Raw genomic sequence first — 22,550 nt, 5'->3', positions numbered from 1 at the left:
CCTCTGGAAAGAGTGCCGAGGGTTGGGAGCGGGCCCCTTTGGCATTCCAGAAGGCTCAGAGCCTTCAAGCGGAACAGGCTGTGTCTAAAGCTATGGCTGCAGGCACTGGACATTCCAAGGGTGGCGACTGCCTCTCCAGGCTGGCCTAGTTGCCAAGGCAAAGCCTCCCTCCTCCAGGCCGTTGGCCAGCCGTTCATAATTTGGGTGGAACAATAGTGAATTAATCCGGCTTTCATTTTATGCAGTGAATGCTTATGAATCCCAACTCTGGGCCAGACTTTGGGCTGGGAGTTGGGGATCAAAGACACATTAGACACCCTCCCTCCACCTCAGGGTGCTCATGGACTAGAGGAGGGTATCCTGGCTCTCTCTGTGAAGACAGGGACAGTGGCTTCTGAGAAACAGGTGCTACAGTAACCTGGAGCTGATGGCCAAGTTGTTAAAGTCCCTGTGGTTCCGGGCCTGCCTCTGCCTCCAGACCCTCTGCTTCTTCCAGCCACACTGGCTGCCTTTCGGTTTCTGGAACATTCTAAGAGCATTTCCTGCCACAGGACCTTAGCACACATTGTTTCTTATGTCTGGAATACCCTTTTTCCCCCTACTTTATGTGTGCCTGATTTCTTCTCACTCTTCCAGACCCAGCTTAAATGTCACCTCCTCAGAGAGGTGTTCCCTAAGCACCCTCACAGAACCAGTTTCCTACTGTATTTTAGCCACAGTTTTTTTTTATAACATTTTTTTATTGAGTTACAGTCATTTTACAATGTTGTGTCAAATTCCAGTGTAGAGCACGATTTTTCAGTTATACATGAACATACATATATTCATCATCACATTTTTTTTTGCTATGAGCTAACATAAGATCCTGTATATATTTCCCTGTGCTATACAGTATAATTTTGTTTATCTATTCTACATATGCCTGTCAGTATCTACAAATTTTGAACACCCAGTCTATCCCTTACCACCTCCTCCCCCTTGGGAACCACAAGTTTGTATTCTATGTCTATGAGTCTGTTTCTGTTTTGTATTTATGTGTGTGTGTGTTTTAGATTCCACATATGAGTGAACTCATATGGTATTTTCCCTTCTCTTTCTGACTGACTTCACTTAGAATGACATTCTCCAGGGACATCCATGTTGCTGCAAATGGCGTTATATTGTTGTTTTTATGGCTGAGTAGTATTCCATTGTATAAATATACCACATCTTCTTTATCCAGTCATCTGTTGATGGACATTTAGGCTGTTTCCATGTCTTGGCTATTGTAAATAGTGCTGCTATGAACATTGAGGTGCATAGTCACAGTTTTTAATCTCTCACCACACTATGTGCTTCCTTTTGCCTCTGGAGGGTGGGAACAAGTCTCTCCTGTACCCTCAGTACTCTTGCAGCCTTGATGTACTACTGGTACAAAATAGATGCTCCATAGATGTTTTTGTCCGAGTGAATGTCTACCTTGTCTCTGGTCTCATGATAAAAGATTTATAGATATTAATTAATTGAAGTCTCACTACAAACCTATTGTCCCCATTTTACAGATGAGGAACCTGAGGCACAGGGAGGCTAAGATTCGGGCTCCAGGTCTCACAACCAGTAAGGCAGATTTGGAGTTGCACTCTACATCTATGAACTCCCAAACCCTACACTTTTCCCTCTTTGTCAGGCTGGGCAATGGGTAAAGCTTTCCTTTGGACAACTTTCTGTCAGATATGAGCAAACATTATGAAGCAGAGGTGATGCACATGGGTTCTCTTAAAGTCAGACAAATGGGATCTCTTTCTAATTTGTCTCCCTCAAGTTATACATGGGAACCCAGGGCCCTGAGAGGACCAGGGACTTGTCCAAATTGATGGGATGGTGAATGACAGAGCAGGCGGGACCTCAGGGACTCTGAGTCCGGTACTGAAGAAAATAACTCCCAACGCTTAAAGTAGAGGGACTCACTCTCTCGGGTCCTCAGGTCAGGGCTGGAAACCTGGGCACGAGGGCAGCTTCTTGCCTTTGCCTGCAGCAGGGGAAGCAGGCAGCCCCGCTTGTGACCGGGTCTTGGATGTTTCTCAGTGGAGTCAGCTCCTTTCTTCCTTCATCTGTGTGTGGCAGCCAGGGTCATAGAAGTGGCCTGAGGTTCTGCCCTGCACACCCCCTGAGTGGGCAACCGCTGGGGTCCGGAGGGCCCAGCTAGCTCACTGCTGGTCGCAGCAGTTGACATTTTCCAGAGGGGAAGACTGAGCTGGGAACAAGGAGCCAGGCCCTCCAGGGAACCTCCTCCAGGGCAGGGTCTGCCTGGGGCCTCAGGGCCAGGTGAGGGTATGGCTCCGGGCTCCCCCTGTTCCCGGTGGCTGATGTGCACCGAGGGACAGCAGTCTTCTCTCAGTGCCTGGAAATGAACAGCCAGTGGAGATAAGGCCAGCCCGTAGCCCCATCTCTAAACTCCCTGGAACTGAAATGACAAAGCTCATGATTCAGGAGGGCTGGAAGCTCGGCTCAGGAGAGAGTCCTGGGAGGTCGAGTCTGCAGACCTGCTCTTGGGTTCCTTGTTGACGAGCAAAGCTCAGGGTCATGGGGACAAATGCCAGGCTTTGCCAAATATGAGACATCTTCACAGTCAGGACTGAAGCTGGGATTTGATGGTGCAGAAAGGAACTTTCCCTGCGTGTTCTGCCAAGTCTGGCTTCGTGCTCCCATGTGACCTGAGCTCTACTCTGTTTGAGCCAGATCAGAGCTCATGAATCCAAGCCCCTGGCCCTTAGCAGGGTGCCTGGGACACTCTCTGCTCTGCCGTGCAAAGGACTTGCCCCGAGGGAAGGCCTAGGTTACATCTGAGAAGTAGTCCAGTTGCCTGGTGGGGTGGTGAGCTCTTCATCACCAGAGGCATTTAAGCAACCCCTGAGGAGCTTTGCTGGGAGCTTTGGCGGGCTCAGAGGTTTGGACTAGGCCTCTTGCAACTTCCCCACCCCAAGGGGTGTTTGATTTATTTTCCATTCAGGGAACACAGATTCTTTTCCTTTCTTGTCCTAGAGGCAGAGATGGCACCAGGATCTGCCCGGACAGAGATCACTTGGGCAATATCTGCCCCTTGGGAGGCACAGGGAGCTGGGCTGCGGTGCTAAGGATCCAATTTCTCAGCCCCTCTCCATCCCGGGCCACCTACAGGGGGACCCATGGGCTCTTAAATAGATGGACTTTCCCAGTTAATGAGCCAAGTTTGGTCAAGGCTTTTCCCAGTGCTGACCATACCATCTTCCTCCAGCCAAGACCAAGGATTGGCGTAGCCATTGGTGACCAGATCCTGGACCTCAGTGTCATTAAGCACCTCTTCACTGGGCCTGTCCTCTCCAAACATCAGGATGTCTTTGATCAGGTATGATGACATGGCTTTTCCTGGATCTCAGTGGCATTTGGAGGTCTCAGAGATTTTACTTGGGTAAGACTGGGGTTGTTCTGAGATAGGCTGGCAGGAAGCAGCCTTGGGACACCTCAGGATGGTTCCTAGGGGAGACAGTGTCTGTCTCTCTGCAGTCCTGGCCTTTCCCAGTTGTCTCTGAGATAAGGCTCTCCAGTAACTGGTTAGTTGCCCCATTTTAAGCGGACTGAGCCTCTGCCTGATCCAGGCCAGAGCTGGGCCCTCCAAGGGAGGGAGCCGTGAGCGCTGCCCTCAGGTTGCAGATATAGCCTGGGAGGGACGGACAGCCGGCTCCAGGTGCCCTCTCTGTGGCCACCACTTAGGAGTCAGCCTGAAGTACACCTCCGTGAGTGATGGGCGTGAATTGGCTTCCCTGTAAATGGTCAAACGCTTTGATGTGCATCTTCCTATTCTGTGGGTCAGGAAGGAAGGTGATAGTTATTGAGCACCTTCTATGTGCCAGGAGTTTTGCACACATCTCTTGTCCAATTCTCGCAACGACCCTCTGGCATGGGAATGGAATCCTCACTAGGTGGATGAGGGTCTAATCTGAAATGAGACACAGTCCTCCAAGGTCACATGGCTACAAGGATTGGAGCTGGGGCTGGAACTCTGACCATGAGCATCCACAAGTGCTTTTTCTACCATGCTTCCTTTGCTCAGAAACCTCTTTTTAACTTATGCGAAGGGGCTGGGTGTAGACTCCCTTCCCTGGAGGAACGCAGCCATCTTCCCTGCAGGCTGGGCCAAGCTTAACCAGGCAGCTGTCCCAGACAGCAGCTCCCTGGCTTTACCAGTCATCTGCAAGTCCATGAGGGGATGAAGGCCCATCAGGAGAGGTGACACGTCTGCCCACTTGATGCACAGATGACAGAACTAAGAACGAACGTCCTGAGAGTTTGAATGAACTGGAGATAAACGACGGGGGCCCCAGAAGGCTGGCTGGCCTCTCTCCTGTCGATAGGAGGAGTACCCCCTCCTGGCTTGCCCGTGTGTGAGCTTCTTTCTTCCTCCCTGTCTTGGTCCTAGCCAACTCTCAACAGCTTCATGGGCCTGGGTCAGGCTGCCTGGAAGGAGGCGAGAGCATTCTTACAGAACCTGCTATCGGCCAGCCAAGCCAGGCTCAGAGATGACACAGAGCTTCGGAAATGGTGAGGAGCCCGTGGACCTTGGTGGGTGGGGACCAGGGGACTCGGTCGGGGAGAAGAAGACAGTGTGGTAGTCAGGGCCATTCTGAGTCACCGCTTGGCTGCCTTGGCCTCGTCCAGCCCCGGCCTGGCCTCCTATTGGTGGGAGGGCTCTGGGACAAGTGGGATTACCTCTGTGCCTGGACCAGAGTGCCCAGGCCAGGTCACGCCCACTGGCCCACTCCCTTGCTCACCCAGCCACTCCTCAGCTTCATTCACATGCTCGTCATTTAGCTTGTTTCCCAGAGTGGAACTTGGAAGCAGAACAGAGGCATCTTGTCTTTAGTGGGTGGACGCCCTCCCCAGTGTGGCCCACTTCAGCCCAGTTCCGACCCCAGGTTCACCTGAAAGTGTGCACTGGAGATTATAAGTGGGATGTTGGGAGTGGTCTGGGCTGAGCCTGTGGGTGGGGTACCAGAGCAGAGACCCTGCTTTGCCACTTGCTTTACCTCTAAGCCGCTTGTTCTGTGTTTCAGCGCGTTCACCTCCCAGGATTCTGCCACGATGCATCTTCCCGCCACCATAGGTGAGCATGGTCTCTTTACTAGACATGCATGGAGCAGCTTAGTGGGCCAGGACGGCTGCCCAGGGCGGTGGCCCCTGCGTCCTGGTGGGGGAGGTCACGGGGGAGGGGCTCGGGGGCTGTCAGCCCCTCCCCATCAGGGACCCAGTGTTGGCTCAGGCCTGGCTGAAGGCCAGCGCTCCCGCCAAGGGTGGCTGCAGGCTGCTCAGCTTTGCAGCTGGCCGCAGGGCTGCCTGGGCAGCAGACCACTCCCTTTCCCCAGAAGGCTGAGGGGAGCGCTCTGTGCTCTGTCCATGAGTCAGCAGTTTTGAGGAAAGAGGTCAGAGGGTTTTGAGCAAAGAGGCCAGAAGGGCCCCAGTTTGAGACATTGGCAAGGTTTCTAATTAGAGTTTCAGTTAGGAAGTTGGAGTTTTCAAAACTCTTTTGGCCCAAAGCAGAGAGAGTCCAGATGAGCCGAGGCAGAAGGCTGGGCCCTCCAACCTGCCCAACGGCCCAGGGGCGCTTGCCTGCCGGATCTGCCTGGGCTCCTGGGCGCTGAGCGGCGGGGGCCAGACAGGACTGCGGCCCGGGCTCTGGTGGGCCTTCCTGCTGCCTCTGACCCCGTTTCTGTGGCCTGTGTTCTCGAGCAGCCCCCAAGGCCTGCTGCTGGGTAATCTCCTTCCAAAAGATGGGCACACACAGGATCAGTGTATTCGCTGACCCTCATCTGAGGGTTTGAGGATCAGAGGCAGTTGAAAGGCGGTGCTCCGAGGGCATAGCTCCAGTTAAAATCCAAGTACGGTGAGAGTCAAATGGTCCGCCTCTGCTCAGCACCCCCTGGCTCCCTGGCGGGACGTTTCTCCTCCTGTACCCCCTGCCCCGCCCCCACTTCCTTTCTCTTGGTTCTGAACCTTCCCCCTTTCAAACAGCTTCACTGAGGTATAATTTACACATCCACAATTCTTCCATTGTAAGTGTGCAGTTTAATGAGTTTCAGACAATATACACAGTTGGGCAGCCATCCCCACAGTTAAATTTGAAAACACTGCGTCACCACAAGAAGTCTGTCTGCAGTCGGTCCCTGCTCCCGCCCCTAGGCAGCCACTGCCTGCCCGTCTCCAGTTTTTCCTCTTCTAGAAATTTCGCATAAATAGAATTACACTCTATGCCGGTCTTCTTTGTCCCTCTCAACTGTATTTCCCCTCGTATTACTGTTATTCCTTTCATCATATTATTTTTTTCATTACTTTTTTTTTTAACTAAATGAAAATCAGCTTTGGAGTTAAGGAGGTCTTTAAAATATGTTTTCAAAGTTGTGGTAAAATGCACACAGCATCAGTTTATCCTCTTCACGGTTTTTAAGTGTACAGTTCAGCGGCGTCGGGTACACCACGTTGTCCCCCTTGTCACTTTGAGCCTTTGGAGCAGCATGCTCTGCCCTCTGAACTGGGCTGCAGGCACCTCCAGGGTGGGGGCGGGCCTTCCTCCCTCTGCCTGGCAGCTGGCCTGGATACCACCTTTTCCAGTCCTTCTTAAGTGATTCTGACACGGCCTTTACACAGATATTACAAACAGACAAGGGGGTAGAAACTGTTCATTTTCTTTTCATTTGGCAAGAATGCTCTAAAATGCTGTGCTGGTTCTGCTCTGGGCTCCTGCCAGGGCAGTGGGATCTTACTGCAAAATGCAGCACTGTGTTTAAAGTAATGCTGGAGTGATGTACACTTCTGCTGCACTTCATAGTGTACAAGACATGTCCTAATGATTTTTTGAAAGATGATTATTTGAAATAGATTCAATCTTTGAGTCTGCTTGGATCTTCTCTAAGGAGAAATTGAGTTGAAAGTAGCCATGGCAGGGCGACAGTGACTCCCAGTAGGGGCAAGAGAAGGAATTTTATTTGGGGACCACCATGCCAGGCACAATGATAAGGACTTTAGATCTATGATTTCCTTTGCTTATTGATGTACCTGTGATTGGCGTCATTCTTCCCAAAGGAGAAATTGAGGCCTAGAGCCGCAAAGGGACTTTCCCAAGGCCCCGCACAGCCAGGAGACAGCAGGGTCAGAATTCAGATGTAGGTTCAGGCAGGTCGTTTACTGTGAGGCCTCACTCACCTATGAAATGAGAATAGAATTATCTACCTGAAGGCATGGTTTTAAACCAGCCACCCCCGCCTTCTGGCCCTCAGATCTATGATTTTATGAAATAAAACCCACTCATTTCCATGTTTTTGTTTTTAAGAGAAGAGCTGGAACACAGGGTTTGGTTTTGTTTTTCTGTAAATGATTTCCTGTGTCCTACATGCTTTTCATCCTGCAGGAGGGCTGCGGGGATGTGTGTCCAGTGTCAGATGGCAGGAACCGAGCCGGGCTTACCCAGGTGGGGAGGAGGGCAGACGGGAGCCTAGGACCACCTGCTGTGAGTCTGAGGGGGGCATAGTCTCTGCCACTTATTTTGCATTTTCCAAGTCCAAGATTATTTTTTCACAACTTGTTCTCTCTTTTTTTTTGTCTTTTTGTGGAGGAGGTAATTAGGTTTATTTATTAATGGAGGTACTGGGGATTGAACTCAGGACTTGTGCATGCTAAGCGGAAGCTCTACCACTGAGCTACACCTTCCCCCCTCGCAAACAACCTGCTCTTGGTTCATGTATTCGGCATCCTTTTTTTTATTAGATATATTAAAGGATGCTTCTTTTTGGTGTCTCTGTTAATTCTGTTTCCTTTCTTTCTCCAGATGAATTGGTACCTCTCTCATGGTGAGGGTTCTCCTGGACACTTGGTGATTCTGGATTTTGTGCTCCTCTTTATTTGTGTGGAAACCACCTTCGTTAGGTGTCTGTGGTTGTAGCTTTTCCTGTAACCAGACCCAAGGAAAGGGGCACAATTGACTTCCGATGGGGCAGTGGGGGGAGCCGCTCTGGGTTGGTTTCCTGGCTGTGGGGGCTGCTCTGGTTTTCCTGGGTGCCGCCAGCCTCTGGAGGCATGGTCTCAGCTCTCTGGACCAGCTCGTCAGCCTGGGCAGAGTCTTCCCTGCTGGCTGCTTGGGAAAAGCTGGGTAGAGGGAGGGACTGGGGGCAGGGGCTGAATCACCTGCACCGCCTCAGCCTCTCCCTCCTCCTTCTCATGCATTCAGGGGTCGGCTATTTTGTTGGCACGCCACTTGGCTTTCAGGGATTCCTTATCATTTCAGGTCGGCTGCCTGTGCCTTCTTCCTTTCTTGTTACGGATGTATTCTTCTGAAAAATATCCCCGCTGTGATCTCTGAGCTTTGGGACTGGAGATGGGGAGCAGCAGCGACGGCCCAGGGTGCCCCTGCTCTCATTGGGCCTTGTAGACTTTCCTCTCTTCGCCTCCTTCACCACTTCCGTTTCTAGTCCAGGCTGCTGGTACTGGCCTACCCAGCTTTTTATTTATCTGTTAAAAAAATTTTTTTTTTTGGAGGAGAGGTTTAGGAGGAGGAACAGGCAAACTGTCCCAACTCGTTCTTCCTGCCCGTTTGAGCAGCTCATTCTCTTACGGGAGCCTGTGCCTGCAGCACGCAGTCCAGCCAGCTCGTTCCGCTCTTCAGCAGCAGCAGGCACTGGTGAGACCTTGTTCTTGGCACCAAGAGAGGCAGACAGAGCAAGGCCTGGGGCTGGGCTGCTCTGAAACGGCTGCAGGCCAGCAGAGGGCTAAGGTCTGCACACACGTGACCGGAACACCAGCGGGACGTGGAGCCTGCTCCCAGGAGGGCTCCCCGGATGAGGGCATTCGGAGGAGGAGAGGTCCCGCTAGGGAGAGTGGGCAGGGCCTCCCGGATGAGGGGGCCTCGGAGAGCTGCCAGGATGTGGGCACACAGACACCCAGAGGGAGCGGCCAGTCCCCGGGGCAGAGGCCTGGTGAGCCGAGCCTGTCGGTGGGTGCGGTGTCACCATTCATATTCAGATTCCGCTGTCTGTTTCCGGAAGCCTGGCTCCTTATTTCTTATTCCTTTCTCAGTCGGGAGTTGTAAAAACGAATTCTTAGTGGAGTGGTTGTGTGCTGCCTTTGGAGTGGAGCTTTGGGACGTGCACCTGCTGTTTGTCGGGTGTGCGCTCCCGGCCACCCACCCCTTCTCCGGTCCCATCCCTCAGAACCGGCCCTGCATCACCTGCGTCACTGAGGGCATCTCTCACATCTCTCCTCTGCAGGCGACTACACGGACTTCTATTCCTCTCGGCAGCACGCCACAAACGTCGGAATCATGTTCCGGGGCAAAGAGAACCCGTTGATGCCAAATTGGTATGTCCCAGACCAGAGTGAGGCTAAGTTCCAAGTCTGTCTGTTGTCCCAGGAGCTGACAGGTCCTCTCAGGTTAAAGAAACTGAGGAGGAAACCTGGTAATGACCCTGCTGTCACTTCTGGAAACAGTGCTCTCAGCTTCTGGTCTCTTCCCGGCTCAGCCGTGGACCTGCAGTGGGGTCGTCGGGCAGTCCCTTCAGCTCTTTGATCTGGAGAACGTGGGTTGAGTCACTAAGATCCTTCCATGAATTATACTTCTATCTGCAGGTCTTAAATCACAGCCATCTCCGTACTTAGGATTTTCTGATGGATGAGAATCCTCAAGTGTGCCCAGGGCTGTCTGTTTCTCCAAGTGTGGTCAGCTCAGAAGGGGGAGCTTTGTTTATTTATTTGACCCTCATAGGAGTTCTGTGGGGCCACCCAGGCGCGAATTTATTAGGCCCATTTCACAGGAGGGAACACAGGCTCAGAGAAGGGTCAATCTGCCTGAGAACAAACAGGGCCAGAGACTGTCTCCAAAATCCCAGGTCAAAGGTCAAGGCCATTGCCCAAGCCTAGAACACAGAGCCGAGGTCCTTCACCCGTTGCCGTGAACTGTCCTCAGGATGTGACGGTTACTCGGACACAGTGGTGGGCCGCGTGCCGTCGCTGGGGTGGGCACAGGCTTCTCCCTCTCTCAGCGAGTGCTTCCGATAGGCTGTGCCAGGAGGGGCAACGTCTACCAGGACCACGGGAAGAAGGAAGAAGGAGGGAGAGAGGTTACGAGCCGGAGGAGTGAAGCAACCAGGCCAAGGTTGCAGAACAAGGCCTGGGTGAATCTAGGACTGCAGCGGGCCGGACATTCGAGAGTCCTGCCCTGTGCCGGCTCCAGGCCAAGTCGGGGTGGGGGTGGGGGTGTGCGGTCGCAGCTCGTTCTCTTCTGCAGGATAAGAGCAAACAGGCTTTGGTGCAGAGTGGCCGGAGGCTGCGCCTCTGCTTCATGTGTACACGCTTTGTCATAATGCTGACATGTGCTGGCGTGATTAGCCCGAACAGAAAGTATGTGTAATACATAAAATGAAACACTAACGATTTCAAATGTACACATCATTGGACCCACAATCTCTCTCACATGCATCTTTCCTGCAGAGATAATGTTTGTATCCAAGGGCAGAGATTTTACCTGCAGTCTTTCTAAGGGCCCAAAACTGGAAGCAGTCTGAAGCAATCTGATTACTGGTGGAGGAATAGTTGAAAAATTATGGTCCGTTCACAATATGAATTATTTTGTAGCTCTTGAAAGAAAGATTTAGGATCAAAAGGCATGTGCATGATATATTAAGTGAAGGTATGGTATAAAGTGAGTTCTCATGTTTATAAAAAGACAAATCAAAATATACGTACATAGGGACTGTGTTAGTTCCTGCAGCGGCTGTAACAAATGACCACAGACTGGGGCCACACAGGTATCTTCTCTCATGGTCCTGGAGGCCGCAAGTCCAAAATCAGTCTCACTAGGCCAAAGTCAGGGTGCTGGCAGGGCTGGTTCCTCCTGGAGGCTGCGAAGGAGAACCCACTTCCCTGTCTTTTCCAGTTTGCAGAGGCCGCCCACGTGCCCGGGCTGGGGCCCCTCAGCTAACTCCAGCCTCGCGCTGCCATCGCGCTTCTCCTGCTCCCTCCTTTGACCTTTTCGCCTCCTCGTTGTAAGGACACTAATGATTCCATTTAGGCCCACTTGGATAATCCAGAATAATCTCCCCCACCTCAAGGTCATTGACTTGATCACATCTGCAGGTCTCCTTTGGTGGTGACATCCACAGGTTCCAGGGCTTAGGACCTGGATGTCTTTTGGAGGGCTGTTATTCAGCCTCACACACACACATGCACACACATATACACACTTATACATATCTATGTGTATACATAGATATGCTCACACATATACATATGGACACACATGCACACTCATACACATATACATGCAGACACATGCACACAATGCATGTACACAATATACATACACTGTATACATACACTTACACATATACATATGGACACACATGCACACTCATACTCATACATACACTTACACGGACACGCACATACATGTGTATACATAGATGCACTTACACATACACATATAGACACACACACACACACACACACACACTTGCATAGGCTGCTATGAGCATAGAGAAAGGCCCAGAATAACAGACCGCTTCCTCATGGCTTCCCTCAGGGCAGTGGCTGGATGGGAAGAGCTGCCTGCCTTCTGTGTTGTTTGAGTAATTCCATGTAATGTAATTGCACCCAGTTGTATTTTGTAACTTGGCCCAATAAGGGAAGCAAATAGGGAGAAGGAGGGAACTGCCAGCCCACCCCCCACAGGCCATTACTCTGAATGGTAGTTGGCTCCATCGCCTCCACCCCTCCAGGTTACAAGCGTCCGCACGCACACATACGGGCACACACACACAGGCGCACACACGTGTTTTATTTCTTGAGTTAACAAAATGAGACCATGCTGACTGACATGTGCATTTTTCACCTTAATTTATCATTGACATCACTCTGTGCAAACAAACAAATCTACCTCAGCCATTTACAAAATAAATTTTTTTGAGGAGGTAAGACAAGGCAAATGTGTAGTAAATTGCCACTTATCTAACAAGATGCAAAAACCACTACACAGCAGTGAAAGTATATGGAAATGGAGAGGAATGAGGGACAGCACATTCCAGGTGGCGGCTCCCTCTGGGGGAGGGGGTAGGAGGGGTGAAGAGGACAGGGGAGCATCAGGGAGGGCTAAGAAGGGGGCATTTAATTGGGTTAGAAAGCCTGTTAGTGTTCTGTGGTTACTTGTTTTGTTTCATCTTGTTGTATATCATCAATATTGCAAAATAAATTTTGCAAAATAAATTTAATAAATTCTTACATTTAAAAAACTAAAAAATCATCAGTGCATGTACATGGTCTAGAATTCAAAAGGAATTAACCAGTTAACAGTGGCAACAGAGCAAGGCTCCCCCACCCTGTCCACCCTGTCCTTCACCCTCCAGAGGTGCTGTCCTTATCATCAGCGGCTGCCCGGGGGCTCTTGCACAGGTGTTCTTGCTGAATCTCGGCCTGTTTTCTGGGCAGTCACTGACTGCTCTCTGGTTAATCTGAAAGAGTGTTTTGCATTTAATAGAAGTGAACCCCTTGTTGTAAGGCATTGCCAAGTATTTTCTTCCAGCGTGGGCACCTTGTTACTTTATTTGCTGTCTTTTGGGAGGGGGAAGGGGTGGTAATTAGGTTTATTTATTTATTTATTTGTTCTTGGAGGAGGTGCTGGGGATTGAACCCTGGACCTCATGCATGCTAAGCATGCACTCTGCCACTTGAGCTATGCCCTCCTCCCATTTGCTGTCGTTCTTGATGCAGAGGTTTTGAATGTTTATAGGCGGACGTGTCAATCATTTTCTTCAAGGCTTTTACTTTTCTGCTGTGCTTGGGCTTCCTCCACCTTAAGAACTTAAAGGTGTTTCTGCACTTTTTCCCCTGGTACTTGGCATAGCCTTACCCTGCACAAATTTAGATCTGTAATCCGCCTGGGATTTCCTTCTGGGTGTGATGTGAGGTGTGGGTCTGTCTTCACTTCCTGGACTGCTGGAACAAGCTGCCATACACTGGGTGGCTCACAACGACAGGAATGTATTAGCGCTCAGCCCCAGAGGCCATAAGTGTGGAGTCAAGCCTCACTCCCCGCGAGGGCTCTAGAGGACCAGCGGTCTCCTCGCTTCTCGGCCCTGGTGGCTGTGGCCATCCTTTCTGGGCAGCATCACTGCGCTCTCTGCCTCTGTCTTCACATGGTCTTCTCCCTTTCCGTGTCTCCTCTTCTGTCTCCTAAGGAATGCTTGTCACTGGATCTGGGGCCCACTTGGATAATCCAGGATGAGCTCATCTTAAGATGCAAGTACCTTGGGGTCTTTGACCATGCCTATATGTTGGCTCCTTCTGGTCTTTAATTTTAAACCATTTTGAAATTGAGTTTGCACGGGTCACGGTGTTGACGCCTTCTCTCGCCTCCCCCCACCAGGCTGCACTTGCCAGTGGGCTACCACGGCCGGGCTTCCTCCGTCATGGTGTCGGGCACCCCAGTCCGCAGGCCCATGGGACAGATGAGACCCGATGACTGTAAGTGCCCCCAGCACCCAGGCGCCACCATGCTCAGCTCTGGGTCCCCACCCAGTGAGTTGCATGCCTGGTATTCATTCCAGCCTCTTTTCCTGGTGTTATTCCAGCGAAGCCTCCTGTTTATGGTGCCTGCAAGCTCTTGGACTTCGAGTTGGAAATGGTAAGCTGTGTCTCAGTGTTTTATTGGCATGGGGTCTATATACACATTAGGGCAGGGATGCTCTCTGGGGTGGCTGCCCCGGACGATGGGCTGCCCCCCATTTCAGCCACATCAATGGAGGAAAACGGGTCCCCACCTGGCCATCGAAAGTACCACCCATCCTCATTATCCATGGATTCCATATTTGTGAGTTCACCTACAGTTAATTTGTAACCTCCAAATCAATACTCAACGGAGCTTTTGGGGGTCACTGGAGGACATAAACTGAGTGGCCAAAATTTGAGTCTCCTGACGTACGTGCTCCCAGCTGAGGCTGAACCAGGCCCTGCCCTGCCTTCCTGTTTTAGCTCCTTTACTCCAAACAGGTGTCCTTTTCATGGTCCACTTAGTGCCACGTTATTTTGCATTTTCATGCTTTGTGTGGAGGTGCTGTCTAGTTTTCCTGAGCACAAAAAAGGTTGTGATGTGCCGTATGGAGAAAATGTGTATGCTGGATAAGCTGCATCGGGGCCTGACAGAGCCCATGGTTGTGAGTTCACGTTCATGAGTCAACCATGTAGAGCAGACCTTGTCTCTGCTGCATTGAGCTCCACAGACAATGAGTTTTTTTTTACAAATCAAAGGTTTGAGGCAACCCTGGTTGAAGAAAGTCTGTCAGCGCCGTTTTTCCAACAGCATTTGCTCACTTTGTGTCTTTGTGTCCCATTTTGGTAATTCTCCTAATATTTCAGACTTTTCCATCATTATTGTATTTGTTATGGCGATGGACCGTCAGTGATCTTTGATGTGACTATTGCAACTGGCTGAAGGCCCAGAGGATGGTTAGCATTTTTTAGCAGTAATTTATTTTTATTTTTTATTTTTAAATGTTTAAAATTGAAGTATAGTTGATTTACAATGTTATGAGCAGTAAGATATTTTTAAATTAAAGTATTTACAGAGATGTTCTAGACATAATGCTGGTGCACACTTCACAGAATACAGTACAGTGTAAACATAACTTTCATAAGCACTGAGAAACCAAAGCATCCGTGCTTTTTTGTGGTATTTGTTTAATTGTGATTGTCTGGAACTGACCAAGGCAGGCCTGTATATTAAATGAGGTGTCCTTAAATAGAAACACACATGAAGCCAGGTTATATACTGATTTGTTGACATGAATGTTGTGACCGGAGGCTGGCGGGGACTGAACCCTGTATTTCTCCCAGAAGCAATACGCCTGGTTTGCTAACTCAGGTTCATAATGACTTTATAGAATATAAGCACTATGGAGAGCAAGGATCAGCCACATCAGCCCCACTGTGCCTGTGCCGGGGCCAACAACCCCAGAGCTGTGGTTACTTTAGGGCTGCATTTTTTTTTTAATTAAAGGTATTTTGAAATAATTATAGACTTGTGCAGTTGTAAGAAACAATACAGAGAGATCCGAGCACCCTGGGCAATTTTCCCCCTGGGTGACATCCTGCAGAGCCAGAGTGCCACCTCACAGCCAGATGTTGACATCAATCCGGTTACTTCCATCCAGGATCCCTCATGCTGTAGGGCTGTGCATTCATTCTGAGACCAGCACTGAACTCCGGGAAGCCCCCAAGGTGAGGGGGACCAGGAAAGTGATAGGAAGGAGGAGCGGAACTGGAGGAGAGGACCTGGGGACACGGGCAGTGTCTGCAGTGTCTGCTGGGTTGTCAGATACCCGAGAGTGGGGCCAGGCTCAGTGCGGGCAAGTGCAGACAGGCCGTGGAGGGGGCTTCCTGTAGGCAGCACTCAAGGTTTTAGGTGATGCCTCAGGAGTGTCTCCTGGTGCAGGTGGAGAGGAAGGGGCCGTGGGGTCCCCTGCAGGGCTGTGGGAGTGAGAATCTAGGTTGGTGGGAGACAGGCTGGAGCTCCCTGTCTCTCCCGTCCTGCCTCGTGACTTCTTTGGGCTCCATCCAAGGGAGGAAGATGTCTGGGCTCTGCCAAGTAGTCCCCCAGTCCCGCGGGGCATTCCCAGCCAGCCTTCTGCCTCCCGCTGCCTTGGTGAGGGTGCCATGTGGACCCCCGGAGGATGTTTCCCAGCCCAGATTGCCCAGAGCAGTGCACAGAGCCCTGGTTTGGGGCCAGCCTCTTCTCCCAGGGAGAACGGAGGACTCTGCAGGCAAGTCCCTGTTGTGGGGTGGGGAGGGGTGGGCAGAGGAAAGATGACAGGAAGTCAGAGTGTGGAGGAACGACAGGGTGAGGGGAGCACAGATAATCAAGACTTGATGATGGTAAGATTCTCTATAGGATGGCACCTTTTTAAAAAAAATCTTGATGAAAAATTGGCGATGTTTAAACAGTGTCCCAGAACGGATAGAACCACGAATCATGTTTTGCAAATGTGTAGCTGATTCTGTGTGCCTTTGGCAGTTACCTTCCTAATTTCCCCCAATGATGTCTAAGTAGTCTCATTTCCTGGACGTGTGTCGATGACGTTTTCCTCAGAGGCGGTGGGTGATGTGTTGGGGTGTGGGGTACACCCCAGCAGGCTCTTTCTTTGCTGCATCCCAGAGGCAGCATTTCGATTTTTCATGACATGAATACAAACCCTGATGTTTTCATTTTCACCAGCCTCGTGTAGCTGTCAGATCTCAGAAGGCCGAGCTCGCATCGGGTGAAGGGGAAAGAGCAGAGGCGTGGGGCGGGCTGCAGGAGGGGGAGGGCGCCGCTGCGGTGTTCAGGGACCATGGTGGGGGGTGGGGGGCTCGGGCAGGCACTGCTCGCCACTTCCCCTGGGTGGCCGTCTGTCCTCTCGGGTGCTGTTCATGATGTAGAAATACAGTGGATTCGTACCCTTGCAGTTCGTAACTGCGGGGCAGCTCAGGTCCCTGGCCAGAAATGCCTGGTTTGGAAATGCCTGACCTTTGCCCTCCAGGCACATGACCTGGGGCAGTGTGTCAGACCCAGATTCTCATCGACTCTTCCCTATGTCAGGCTTTCTTTGTAGGCCCTGGGAACAAACTGGGAGAGCCGATCCCCATTTCCAAGGCGCACGAGCACATTTTTGGAATGGTCCTTATGAACGACTGGAGTGGTAATTACGGGTTGTCAGGCATCCTGGGGCTGACTTCCCTGTGCATGCTCTGCTCTGGGTGGAGGCTGGGTACTGGGGACACTTTCGCAGAGGCCGTGATGGTTTCCCGAGTCTGGTGCGGGTCAGAGGCGGCTGGTGGTACAGTGGCTGAGGGTGCCAGCTTGGGTATCAGACAGACATCTCAGCTCTGAGCTCTTTGCTGGTTACTTCACCTCCCTGAGCTCCAATTTTCTTGTAAGTTGAACAGGGACAAGGCTGGTGTCATAGCTCATATTTTGGAGCAATTGTGAGCCAGGCCCTGTGCTGAGTACCTCCCATGGACTCTCCTGCTGACTCCCTACAAGGTGTTTATCCCCATTTTACAGATGAGGGATGAGGCATAGAGAGATTTCAGCTAGTTGCTGAGCTAAGATTTCAAACCAAACACCCCAGTTTCTAAGCCTGTCCCAGCCCCCATGTCAGATGTAGGAGAAAGATGGTGCAGTGAGTCCCAGGAAGTGTCGCCTCCCAGAATGAGGATGAGCTTCCGGCCCCTTCGTGGGGAAATATCCTGCCTGCACTTTGGTCATCTTTCTTTTTGCTGCAATCGGCACAGTGACCTCAAAGGACCTCTGTCCTTGGTCCTGGGGCAGCCTGGTTGGGGCCAGAGCACCGGGGTTGGGGAGGGCTATGCTGTGTCTGTGCTCCTTGGTCAAGGGGCAGAGGGAGGCTTGGCACGAGGCACAGTCAGCCTTTGTAACCCCCGCTTGGCCCTTCTGTAGCTCGAGACATTCAGAAGTGGGAGTACGTCCCTCTTGGGCCGTTCCTCGGGAAGAGTTTTGGAACCACCATCTCTCCGTGGGTGGTGCCCATGGACGCCCTCATGCCCTTTGCCGGGCCCAACCTGGAGCAGGTAAGCACATCGTCTGCCAGAAGTGCCAAGCCCAGGCCCTGCTGTCTCTGAGGCTGTTTGCCCACCAGGCGTGGAGAGGGTCCGGAGGAAAAGCTCCATGCCCCCAGCATGCCCACGTACAGGGGTTCCTGGTGACAGGGACCTCCGGGCAGGCATGGCACCAATCATTCTGCCTGTGCTCTCCCTGCCCCCTGCACAGTTCTTGTGGGGAAACTCAGAATCCTCTGAGGCCATGGGAACTGGCCAGTTGGGAGGAGGAAGGTCCCTGCCAGTATCACCACATTGTACAACTTCCCAGGTCGCCAAGTTGTGTTCTGTGTGATGGCGCCCCCTGGAGTCTAACGAATAGAATGCAGTGTGGAGTTAGGCAACAAGAAGTCCTGCTCCCCAGCCTCCTGTAGGTGTACTACTGTCCAGGTCTCATGGTCTCAGCCCTCATTCCTCGGCCTGTCCCAGGCTGGCTGCCGCCCCCGCCCCATCACTGCCAGTGGTCTCACCAAAGGGCCTGTGATCTTGCCTGATGCCGTGGCCTCGCACCCTCTTCAGCGTGGACCCCCGGCAGCCCCCATTCTCCCTAGGCTCTCGTTCCCCTGGCTTCCTACACATCACCTGCCCAGTTTTACTGTGTCTCCCAGAGTCCTGCGATGCTCCAGCTGACTCTCCTCTCCATGGGTGAGCTGGCAGCCCCTGCCGAGCTCTCAGCCTTTGCCCTTGCCCCCACAGCCTCCCCTGAGCATCTCACCTCATACACGGCCCCTGTACCCGACCGCCCTCCCGCATTCCTGGGCCCCTCTTGGCCCTGCTGTCAGCTCAGGGAGCTGTGCTGAAACACACCTGGGGTCTTTCCCTGAAGACCAGTTCCTCGTGAAGCTCCCATGGGGCTCCCGTGCTTGTCCCCTTTCTCCTTCCTGCCACCGCCTCTCCCAACCCCCATCATTTTCAGGCACCAAGACTGGTCCCCTCTCCTTGGTGAGTCCCTGCTGGTGGCTTCTGCAGCCAGCCCTCGCACGGGCCGCCCAGCCCGCGCTGCACCTGCTGCTCATCCCCAGGCTCCATCCTTGGTCCAGATCCCCGTTCACAGGCACCCTTGCACCCTTGCCAGAGAGATCTCTGGGCTGTGCCTCCCTTTATGCCACCCTTTCCCAAATACCATGGATGTGCAACCTTCCCGACTCTTGCCCCTTCTGCAATATTATTTATTTAATGTTTGTCTTTAAAGCAGCTTCCTTTTGAAAACTAATAACTTGTTTAGAAAAGGAATTTTATGTGCCTATCAGCATTACAGGCCACAAAGTTAATCATAAAAAGAAACGTACTATTGAAATAAAATCCCCCACGTTATCTCGTGTCCCACTAGAGATTCATGTATTGCTCTTTGGGAGAGCACTACTTTTGGCCGAAGGGCAGATTTGGCCTGGCCATCAAAGCTGCCTCCACAGCTGGGTCCAGCACCAGAACGGCCAGGCACCTGCCCCACCACCTTCCTTTTCTGTTGCCCCGGCCTTTCCTCCAGGCCTTGCTTTGTTCCCCCATCTCTGGCCTCCCCCGGGTCAGCCTTGCCCAGCACTCTCCTCCCCGGCTTTCTGGGTCCTCTCTGATTTGACCTCTGACCTGCTGATTCCCCTCCCCCTGCTTCTTTTCCCAGAGTCTAGCTCATAGGACCACCCCCACCCCCCACTGTGCAGGGACATGGTGCTGGGTCCCTGGAGAGGGACCACCCCTTCTTCCTCAGGTCCTCTTTTGGCGGGAGGGGCAAAGAGCAGAGCAGGAGGGCCAGTGGGTCTGCTGCGGGGCCCAGCCTGTGCCAGCTCAGCCCGCCGGCCCACGACCCTCTGTGCTGTGCTCTTACCCCACAGGACCCCAAGCCCCTGCCGTATCTCTGCCATGACCAGCCCTACACGTTTGACATCAAACTCTCTGTCGCTCTGAAAGGTACTGTCACAGGGTCGGAGGATGTGTGGGCAAGTGTACCCAAGTGCCATTGCCCAATGGCTCCTGACTCCTGGGCAGGAGGTGGATGAGGCGGGTGTTGGTCGATGCGGGGAAGGTGCGGTCTGGGAGACACGTGGGGCTCTTGTAAAGGAGATAGGAGGGGAAGGGACACCCTTGTGCTCAAAGGGAGCCACATGGGGCCCGCATGACAGGAGCCCAGTATCACTGGGCTCTCAGCCACTAGGGCCAGAAACTGTGGAGTCTGGGACCTCCATCCTCCGCTTGAATCCCCTCTCCATCCTCCCCAGCTGGAGTCTGCCCAGCCTCTGCTGGCACACCGCTCCCCACCCCACCCCGGGTGGGGCACATTTCGCCCAGTGCCTGTTTGAAAGCCTGTCCTTGTGCGCCTGGCTCTGCCCTCTGGGACCACACAGCCGGCACGCCCAATCCGTGATACCCTGCCCTTGGTCAGCCTGCGGAGCCTGGAAGACAGGGCCCCCGTCCCCGAGGCTACTCGCGGCTGCGTTAATAGACTGGTGGAGAGTTAGTGATAAGGAGCCTGGCTCTGCAGGTTCGAGTTGGTTCTGCCCCTTGCCCAGCTGTGGGACTCTGGGCGGGTTACTGAATCTGTCTGTGCCAGTTTGTCGTCTGTAAAGTGGGCTAACGTTGGTGCTGCCTTCATGATAATGGTGGGGGTTAAGCAGGTCGACGACTCATGAAAAGGCCTAGAACAGCGCCTGCCCCTGGGAAGAATCAGGTGTTGTTTTCCATTCCTGCTGGGGGCCCTCAGCGCCGGGGGAGGGATTGCCCAGGGGACGCACACTGGCCCCTGGGCCACACTCGGCCAGTCTCTCTTCTTCGCAGATTTCGCTCCTCCTTTTGTCCTGTCTGTTTACCCCAGGCTCTGCTGCAGTGGGTTCCAGGGTCTCTGGCCTTCATGGAGGGGATGCTGGCAGCAGGCTTGGGGTCCGCTGGGAGGAGGAAGGAGCTGTCTCTCGTGGGAGTAGGACGCCCCACACGGGAAACGGATGGCTCCTAGCTGCCACAGAGGCCCTACAAACTCTTTCGTGTCACTGACTGGGAAACTGGGGCTCAGAGTGGAAAAGTCACTGAACTGGTTGGTGACAAGGCTGAGACTACAGCCAAGTGTCACGCGCTCTAGGCTAGAGTCCTTATACCCACAGCTGCCTCTTTAGAGCCCATTTCTGTCTGGTTTCCATCCTGCCTGTCTGGAAACACCCAGGAGCGTGCACGGTTGGGGGAAGGGACAAGTTTATCAATGTGCAGGGTCCAGAGATGTAGAAAGACCTAGAAGAGGGAAGGCCGAGTGCAGGGATGCTTTCCAAGACCCCCCCCCACGCCAGTCCTGAACGTGCAGTTCTGATGTTCCGTGTTAGGATCTGGGTGGAGCAGGCTTGGGGGACCCTGACTTTCTATGGGGCCGAGCAGCCCACCTGTTCTGTGCATCCTCGGAGGGGAAGCCAGGGCCAAGGGAGGAAGGCTGGTGCTGGGGAGGAGAGCTTTCTGATTACTGGCGCTGTTTAGACATGGTGCAGCAGTGGCCTGGTACCGTGTGTGTAGGAGGAGTTTGGTTGTTTCATAAATATTGTTGAAGTAAAGTGTGTGGTAGCACACTGCCCGTCACTGGAGGAGTTTGGCGGGCTCCAGCCGTCCAGAGGGCTCTGGGAGGGGGTGGGTGGCAAGTAGGTTTCAACTTGAACACTATCTCCTGTTGAGGACCGGTGGCCAGGAGCATCGTGTTAAAGAGGATTCTAAGGTTACATCTGACTTCAGAGGAAACCAGTACCATGATCGAGTCATGCTGTCTGCCGTGGGTGTGCGAGGAGAAAGTGGTGTCTCGTATGCATCTGTTTGCCATCCCTGGGCCAGATCATCTCTGTGGAAGCCTCCCAGCTCTGATATCCTATGAGCTTATTGTTTCACGGACTCTTCCGGTGGGATCACGGTTGACAATGGGACGCTTAAGCCACAGAACAATTCACCCTACAAGGTGGTTGGTTTTTGTCCCCTCCTTGATTAATGGAATCTCTTTGTCTGTGTTGCTTGTCTAACCAACAGGAGAAGGAATGAGCCAGGCAGCCACCATATGCAGGTCCAACTTTAAGGTAAGCTTGGAAGCTGGATAAACTGCTTTTTGGAGGTGAGGGGAAGAAGGAGCTCCGTCTTCCCGGCAGGACCAGGGCAACAGCGCCCATTCTGGGATATGATGCTGGTTCAGCCTGTGGGGGAGCCTCCGTGACGCTGTTTCTGTCTAAAGAGGCTAGGTGGTCCCAGAGACCCCTCCAGATGGAGGCTGCATGGACGTGGCCAGTGATTTTCCTGGGGAGTGACAGATACTCCTGTAAGGGGCTAGTCTCTGGCTTCTCCTGTCTGCCAGGGGCTGGACTGATCAGAGTGACTTACTTTCTTTTTAAGTGAACTTTTAATTGAAGCACAACACACACAGCTGACAATGCACAAATTCTAAGCGCAATGAGTTCTCACAGAAGCAGCAGCCCTGTGCAGCCAGCACTCAGATCCAGAGGTGGGAAATTTCCAGGACCTCAAGTGCCCCCTCGTGCCCCCTTCCAGTCACATTATTCGTCTTTGTAACAAGCGTAACCTCTCTCCTGACTTCTGGTTACCGTACATTCACTTTGTTTCCCAGTTTTATAAAAATGGAACCATACAGGATGTATCCTCCCCTCTCTGGCTTCTTTGGTCTTAACATTACTTTTGTGAGATTTAATCACATTGCTGTTTGCAGTGATAGTTCATTTTTCCTGCTGTGTATAGTGTTCCACAGTATTAATGTTCCACAATTGCTTTTTCCATGCTATTTTTTTTTGACGAGGAGGTAATTAGGTTTATTTATTTATTTGTTTATTCATTTATTTAAATGGAGGTGCTGGGGATTGAACCTAGGACCTCGTGCATGCTAAGCATGCACTCTACCACTGAGCTATACCCTCCCCTCATGCTACTCTTGATGGACATTTGGA

At 52.3% G+C, this 22,550-nt stretch overlaps 1 protein-coding gene across 3 annotated transcripts in view; it reads left to right on the top strand.

Annotated features, from left to right (window-relative positions):
- The window catches only part of FAH (fumarylacetoacetate hydrolase), a 31,809-nt gene that overhangs the window by 1,655 nt on the left and 7,604 nt on the right, over positions 1-22,550 (top strand). For 2 of the 3 annotated variants that reach the window (XM_031691768.2, XM_015243174.3), the window contains exons 2-11: positions 3,254-3,364; positions 4,436-4,557; positions 5,070-5,119; positions 9,270-9,360; positions 13,418-13,515; positions 13,599-13,675; positions 16,625-16,724; positions 17,486-17,616; positions 19,473-19,548; positions 21,628-21,674. In XM_031691768.2, the coding sequence (XP_031547628.2) occupies positions 3,254-3,364; positions 4,436-4,557; positions 5,070-5,119; positions 9,270-9,360; positions 13,418-13,515; positions 13,599-13,675; positions 16,625-16,724; positions 17,486-17,616; positions 19,473-19,548; positions 21,628-21,674 (903 nt within the window). The remainder of the gene's footprint in view (positions 1-3,253; positions 3,365-4,435; positions 4,558-5,069; positions 5,120-9,269; positions 9,361-13,417; positions 13,516-13,598; positions 13,676-16,624; positions 16,725-17,485; positions 17,617-19,472; positions 19,549-21,627; positions 21,675-22,550) is intronic. The other variant, XM_006208801.4, reaches the window with a different exon arrangement.

The sequence above is a fragment of the Vicugna pacos genome, chromosome 27 (genome assembly GCF_048564905.1).
Source record: "Vicugna pacos chromosome 27, VicPac4, whole genome shotgun sequence".
NCBI lineage: Eukaryota > Metazoa > Chordata > Mammalia > Artiodactyla > Camelidae > Vicugna > Vicugna pacos.
The sequence above is the reverse complement of the archived record's forward strand: the minus strand, read 5'-3'. Positions and strand labels throughout refer to the sequence as shown.